Source organism: Cryptomeria japonica, chromosome 2 (genome assembly GCF_030272615.1).
Source record: "Cryptomeria japonica chromosome 2, Sugi_1.0, whole genome shotgun sequence".
NCBI classification, from domain to species: domain Eukaryota; kingdom Viridiplantae; phylum Streptophyta; class Pinopsida; order Cupressales; family Cupressaceae; genus Cryptomeria; species Cryptomeria japonica.
This window is the reverse complement of record NC_081406.1, coordinates 347,347,522-347,354,569: the sequence shown is the minus strand read 5'-3', so window position 1 is coordinate 347,354,569 and position 7,048 is coordinate 347,347,522. Positions and strand designations below refer to the sequence as shown.

Here is a 7,048-nt window from a genome sequence, read left to right as displayed (position 1 = left end):
GGAAGTAAACATCTCACAAACACCATAAACAACCATCACCATCACCAAACATCCTCATCATCCACAAGATACTCCTTCCTTGTGAAGAAGGTGGTCCACTTGCTTCCCCACCATTATATTATGGTTGCCTTGTGAACAATAATAAGTATTCAACCTATCTAATCAATGTGAACCACAAGTGTGCCTACCATTGATGATTCAAACACAATAATGATAAGTCACATTAAAAAAAATAGCTTTTGAATCACTCCTATAGTAATCAATTATGAGACACTAGTTTGCATGCTAGATCTTTGCATCAATCTTTTACATTGTTGCTCCAAGTTCCAATTTCACCTTAATTATTGATAGTGCTTGATATTTTTGGCATATGTTGTCTTCTTGAGTTTTATTAATTTTCATTGAATTAGATTGAGAGGCATGCAATAAAGAGAATATCCTCGATCAGCAAGCTTCCAAAGTTGTTTGTCAACATTGCAAGACATTAATTACAACTTCAAAGATTAAGGTGAATAATTATTTTTAGACACAAAGATCCACATCTAGTAGGTTTAGTCCATAGCCAAAGATTCCTTTCATGTGACAAGTTCAAAGAGATCGATTCCACAAGCATGAAAGTGAACTAGATTGAAGTGCAATTATAATTTCCAAATAACTCAATTGTCTCAATTTACTCTTCCCAAATTCCAAATGAAAACTATATATCAGTTGTCTTTAACATATAGTTCCATCTCCTCTTCATCAACACCAAAATATATAATTATTATTTCATATTTTATTTTATTTTCAAACTTGAATCTTACCCTCTTGAACTTGTGGCACATGCTATCATTGCAATTTGCAATTTAAAACACTTTATAACAATTTATAAAGACATGGGATTTTCACAATTCATAATATTCAAATTGCTGTTTTTGGATTTGATTGTGTGAGCTTTTTTACATCAACGATTCTATGATCCATCATCAGAATGATAAGAGAAAGAAAAATGATAAATTCCAGACTAAAAGAGACTAAAAAAGAAACGGGGAGACTGCTATAAACTGCAGTTGTTTATGCTAAGTTGCAGTTTATAACAATTTACAAACTACAGTAGTTTATGCTACAACACAGGTGACTGCTACAGCGTTTTTCAATTGCAGAGATCAGTCTTATAAATTTGAATCTTTTCTTGACACTTAATTATAGTTTCCCTGTACAGGGGCAGTAGTTTCTAGTCACATTTGAAAAGATAAGGCATCTTAATGAAACAAATTGAAAATATAGTAACAACTGCATCTCATATTTGAGAAATCAATACCAGGAGACATAATACAGATTTGCATAAGCTAATTTTGATGAAATGTCTTCAACACTACTAAGAAATAAGCCTACAGATGTAATTTTGACTGTAATTCCGAGGAGGAATGTCTTTTGTTTTGAAATCACTGAGAACAACAGACCAATTACAATTCTTACTCTTATCATAGACACACAATACAATTTAGAATTCTACAGGTCGATATCCAAAGACCCTCGTTGCCAATTAAACTGAACACTTGGGTATAAAGAGCAAAAAGCCCCATTACAGAAGTTACTAGCCATGGATATCAACGTAAGGAAGCTGGATGCAAGCAGACAAAGGTAAACAAGTAATGATTTACTCTAGGATTATGTGATAAAGCACTGGAAGATTTACTGACCCAGGTTTAATAGAAACACACTTTAATTTGAGCTTCAGGCAGAAGAATGCTCCCTCAAGCTTGTAGAAGAAGGGCTAGAACTCTGGCTCTGTCCAGATTCTGAAACAAAATCCTGAAGATTCAGAACAAGAGTAGATCCAAATGAAAAGCTAGGCTTAAAAGTAGGAACACAAGGAAGCGATGTTTCTCCACCTAGAATTTGTATCACCTGTCTCATTGTAGGCCTTGAATTTGAATGAGGATGAGAACATAAGAGCCCTACACTTAACATCCTTGTCATCTCATCTTCATCATATTCTCCCTCCAACCTTGCATCTGCAGCCTCCAGGAGCCTCCCTTCACTGTGCAAACTCCAAACCCAATCAACAAGATTATTCTTCCCAGAGGGCAAATCCTTTTCAATAGGCCTTCTCCCACATGCCACCTCCAAAACCACTGCCCCAAAGCTGAAAACATCAGTTTTCTCAGAGGCCTTTCCAGATTGAAGATACTCAGGGGCGAGGTAACCCATAGTTCCTGCTGTGAGAGTAGCATCTGGACTCTTATTATGATCCATTAGCCTTGCTAAACCAAAATCTCCCAGTCTAGCATTGAAGCTTGCATCCAGCATAATGTTGCTTGCCTTTATATCCCTATGGATCACCTGTTGTTCCCATTCCCCATGTAAATAGGACAAGGCAGAAGCTACTCCCATTACAATTTTATACCTATGCCCCCATGAGAGCACTGGGCCCTGCCCTTCTTGGAAAAGAATCTTATCCAGACTACCATTAGGCATGTACTCAAATACAAGCAAAAACTCCCCTTTTTCATGGCACCATCCTTGTAGATGAACCAGATTTCTATGTCTAAGACGTCCTATAATAGAAAGCTCTGCAATAAACTCATTCTTTCCCTGGTTATTATAAGTGGATCTCTTCACTGCAACCACATTGTCAGAGTCAGGAAGAACTCCCCTGTAAACAGTCCCAAAAGCCCCATGACCTATTACTCTACTTGTGCTGAATCCCTTGGTGGCAATGCTCAACTCCTTATAAGTGAATTTCTTAGGGGATTTCATCACGTCAGACCTGAATGAGTCTGAGGGCCTTGAAGCTTTCCATTTTCTGTATGAAAACCATGCAATAAAGCCAAAAAACAATACAAACAAAACAGAAGACCCCGATATAATACCCACTAAGGTTAGTCTACTGAAACAAAGGCCTCCATGACAACCTCCCCTTGTACTCATTACAGGACCTACTATGCTAGGGTCTGTTATATTCTTAGGGGTCGTTATATTCTTGGGTAGTGGAGAAACCACGGGAGAAGACAAACCAAAGCTCTGGAAACTCCATTCTTCAATTTTATGAACCTCTGTGCTCCCTCCTGTTGAAGCACTAAAACCAATGTACATGTATTCATTAAAATACTTTGAAAAATCTATACTTACAGACATCAAAGGCTTCTCAGGCTTCACACTGCTGTAACTCAACCATACACGAGCCATTTTCTCAGTGCTATTGTAATCAATCCATGACGTTATCAAGTCTCCGCTCTTCAAATCGATTTGCAGGATGCCCACATCAGCTACTTTATAGGAAGTCAGATTGCCTATATCCAAGCCAATATGGTTGGCATTGGGATCATGAAACTGCACATCAAGAAATGTATCAAATTCCACTGCTATAGTCCTGGTATCATCAATCTGTGTGCTGGCATTGACAAGGCCCAAAAACGGTCCAGCGCTTCCTACTGTGTTGTTATCTGGTGTAATAACAAAGGCTAAACCTTCCCCAAAAGATACAGGATCCACGTTTGTTATGGAAAAGGAAAACATGGTTCTGAATGAAACTGAAGTGTTTGTTTTTGGGTCCAGGAGTTGCACAGGTTTATTGTATAGAGCTCTTCCAGCACTTGAGTTAGGGACTGCTAAGTCTCTTGTAAGACCTATTGCACCGTTTCTGAGGTATGCATCCCCTATAAGGGTCAGGTTTCTGAAGGAAAACGTTGAGAAATCAAAGCTGATGTTTTGGGCATAAGATTTCCTGGGGAAAAAAGAGATTAAGAGCAGAAAACAGAGCAGACACTCAAGTCGAGAGGTCATCATTGTTTTGGGGAAGAAGCCTAAAAACCTTACAAAATGTACAGCCGTAAGATCTTTGTTGGGAAAGGAAGTTGCACCATAGGATTGCTATAATTAAATTTGCGCAAAGGGGAATCCGCTTCTGCCTGCTAGAAAACAAGATGTAAACTTGCAAACATATGGCAGTGCGGATTTAATAGGTTTTGATTCCGACAGAAATGGGAAGTGAATCAGAGAGCAAAACTCTTAGTAAATCCTTATTGGGTATTGTTGCAGACAATATATATTAACACAGCAAGAAGATGGTCAAAGGAAAACGGCTATGGAAGAGCTGTGAATTGGTCCAAACGAAAATATTGATATAATACAGAGAAGAGGGGATGGAATTACTGGTTATGCAGTGCTGACGGGATCTCCACCTTGAGTGCCCCAAAAATCCACGCATTTGTAACGGATACATATCAGCCACAAACAAACAAAAACTTTTTTGAAAGTTTGGATGGAGATATTTCACATTTCCTTATAAACAAGTTGTAGCAGAATACCCTTAAAGTTGCCAAGATAAGAAATTAAATTTGAAATTTCAGTGCTTAGTGGTGCCTTGTCGAAGGATTTAAAAAAAATTGTGGAAAAAATAATTAAATGATAATTCATAATGAATTTGTTTCCACTTTTGAAATCAAGGTTGAAAGATGATTATTTTGATATTAATTTGAAATATTTTTGAAATTGAATGTCTGAATATTATTTGTCAACGTATCATAGCACACTCTATTATCTATTATTTTGTTCTTTTGTTAGGGGAAGCATACCACTAGTTGTTATAGTTAACTTCATGCACACACAGATCTTAAATGATACATCAAATTTCAATTATTTGTTTTGTTTGTCTCTGTAAGCGATTTAACTGCTTATAGCTATTGTTCCGACTTCTAGATAGTAACGACTCACTCTGTAACGACTCACTCTATGGGATCCATTATGCGTGCAAGGGTCAAAAAGTGGTCATTTCAAAGTGTCACTTGCAAAACTAACCAATACTTATGCACAAATGCCCTAGTTATGCTACAAGTACCAATAAAGGTTCACAACTCATCCAATTAAAGTCCAAAAATTCTAACTACTAGGGGTAAAGTGGGCGGCTATTGGTATGTGTGAAATTTATTAATGGGCTTTTAGTTATCGTTTTTTTGGATTCTTTAAAATCAGTAATTGAAGGATTGGGTGAGTAAGAAGTGAATGACAATTAGAACATAAGCGGTAACTGATGCTCTTCCTCTATCTATTTCTTCATTCTAATGCCTGAACATGAAGTGTGATTTGAAATGTTGATGTATTCATGCACCCAAATCCAAAAGCATTTCAAGCTATTATTATAGAGTGTACCCTATCTATAAAGTGAGGGCTTCTATTTCATGTGATTAAATTTAGTATCATTAATGCCTTGAAAATTGTTATTGGGAAAAAATTGCTCATATGAAAATCTATATTTTGAAAATTGTGTTGCCCATTAAAACTAAAGGCTCATTCTAAGGTTTCTTTATTTATGTAATGTTGCTTGATATGTTTTATTAAAAAAACAATTGGATGGTGTCTTTTAGCTTCTTCTTTTTATTTATTTTATAATCTATAGTTTTTCAAAATCATGTTGCCTATTAAAACTGAAGGCTCATTCTAAGGTTTCTTTATTTATGTGATTTTCCTTAATATGTTTTATTAAAAAAATAATTGGATGGTGCCTTTTAGCTTCTTTTTTTTTTAAATAGGAAAAAATGGGGAATAACATATAGCTACATGTATGATATCAAAAAAATTCATAATATTTTAAACCAAATTACTAATCTTTTATTTGTATTTATTGGGAGACACTTAGCACACGAAGCCATGTCAAAGACGCAGGATGTGGTATTTTGTAAGATAGTTCATGTCTTATTTATGTTCCACATTTTGCATGGATGCCTACCAAGGCAATTGCAATGATAACATCTAACAAAACCTCCTTCCTTTGTCCTTTGATAGATGTCCACATTATGCTCTAAAGCTCCCATTTAAAAAAATTCAGGTAGGATGTCAATGAAAACTATAGACTTCAACTTTATAGCCACCAGCTACGTTGGATTGGGATACTCTGAAACCTCAAAATTGATCTAACTCCTCTCATCCTTGAAATTTCTTAATGAAATTGCATACATATCAGCTAACTATTTCCAAGTTTAAATTATCTCTCTTCCTTTTGTATTATAAGATTTTGTCATTATGTGGGAGATTTTAAAAATTGTGGATTCTATTTATGATGGCTAGCCAACAAACTAGAGACCTTACAAATGCTAGGTGATTGTGTTTCAGTTCCATTTACTACATAAAATCTTGGAGCCAATATTTTCTTGCAAGCATTAAATTTGTACCATAGTGTGAGAATTGATCATTAAAGTAAACACATATATTTTGTTCCCTCATTATAGATGTAGACAACTAAAATTGCCTCTCAATTTTTTTCTATCATCAATTTCTTTTATATCATCACCTTCTGAATTTATTGAAATAAGTTTAGTTAATCTAAATCTTCCTTGATTATTAATTAAATAAAATAGAATGACTTATTTAATTAATCAATCATTTTTTAATATTCGACATTTATTTACTTAAGTTCATCAAAATTAAATAAAGATAATCTATTTATTCACTTTCCCCTTTTCCTCTCAAATCATTAGTTGACCAAAACTAATTATATAATTTAGCTAATCATTTGTACAATCCAAAACATGATTAATCAAGGCAAATCTTGATCAAGGTTTAGGATTGCAAGTGTTTAAAATAAGGCACATAGCTCCATGCTTCACATGTCTCCATGTACTCCTCTCATCAAATCTTGTCCATCTTTGCAATCTAGAATACTAGAAAACCATAATCTTTCACATTAACTCCAAAAAGAGATTTTTTGGATTTCCAAAAGAGTACTTTTTTATTTTCACTCTTTATTTTTCTCTAATAAAATCTCTACCATTCAAATCACTTAGATAATAGAATTCCTGCATGCACTAATTACAAGGTGTCACTTGGAGTCATCTCATGACTCCAATTCTCTCAAGCAATCTCCTCCATTGACCTCTCTAATTAATTCCAGCCCTTGTGTCATCGTCCCTCAAGTCTATAAATAGTTCATCACATGAGTTATCTTTGTAGAAGAGTTCATGAATGCAATGTGATGTTGTTAGTTTGAGTGCCAACATTCATTATTTTATCAAAAATCTATTTTGAGCACATCCACACTTTGTATGCACATCCGCACTAGTATATGCAC

The 7,048-nt window shown here is 35.1% G+C and overlaps 1 protein-coding gene across 1 annotated transcript; it reads right to left on the bottom strand.

The window, feature by feature from the left end:
* Window positions 1–1,309: 1,309 nt before the first annotated feature.
* LOC131065239 (L-type lectin-domain containing receptor kinase VIII.1) lies at window positions 1,310–4,300 on the bottom strand. Its single transcript, XM_057999701.2, has 2 exons — window positions 1,891–4,300; window positions 1,310–1,781 (listed from the first exon to the last, which is right to left on the bottom strand). The coding sequence occupies exons 1-2, from the start codon at window positions 3,769–3,771 to the stop codon at window positions 1,737–1,739; spliced, it is 1,926 nt and encodes a 641-aa protein (XP_057855684.1). The 5' UTR covers window positions 3,772–4,300; the 3' UTR covers window positions 1,310–1,736.
* Window positions 4,301–7,048: the final 2,748 nt, after the last annotated feature.

Coding starts and splice junctions, on each gene's coding strand:
- LOC131065239 (XM_057999701.2), bottom strand. CDS start 3,771: ATGATGACCTCTCGACTTGAGTGTCTGCTCTGTTTTCTGCTCTTAATC. Junction 1,782..1,890: donor CAAGGCCTACAATGAGACAG/GTGATACAAATT, acceptor ATTTTGTTTCAG/AATCTGGACAGAGCCAGAGT.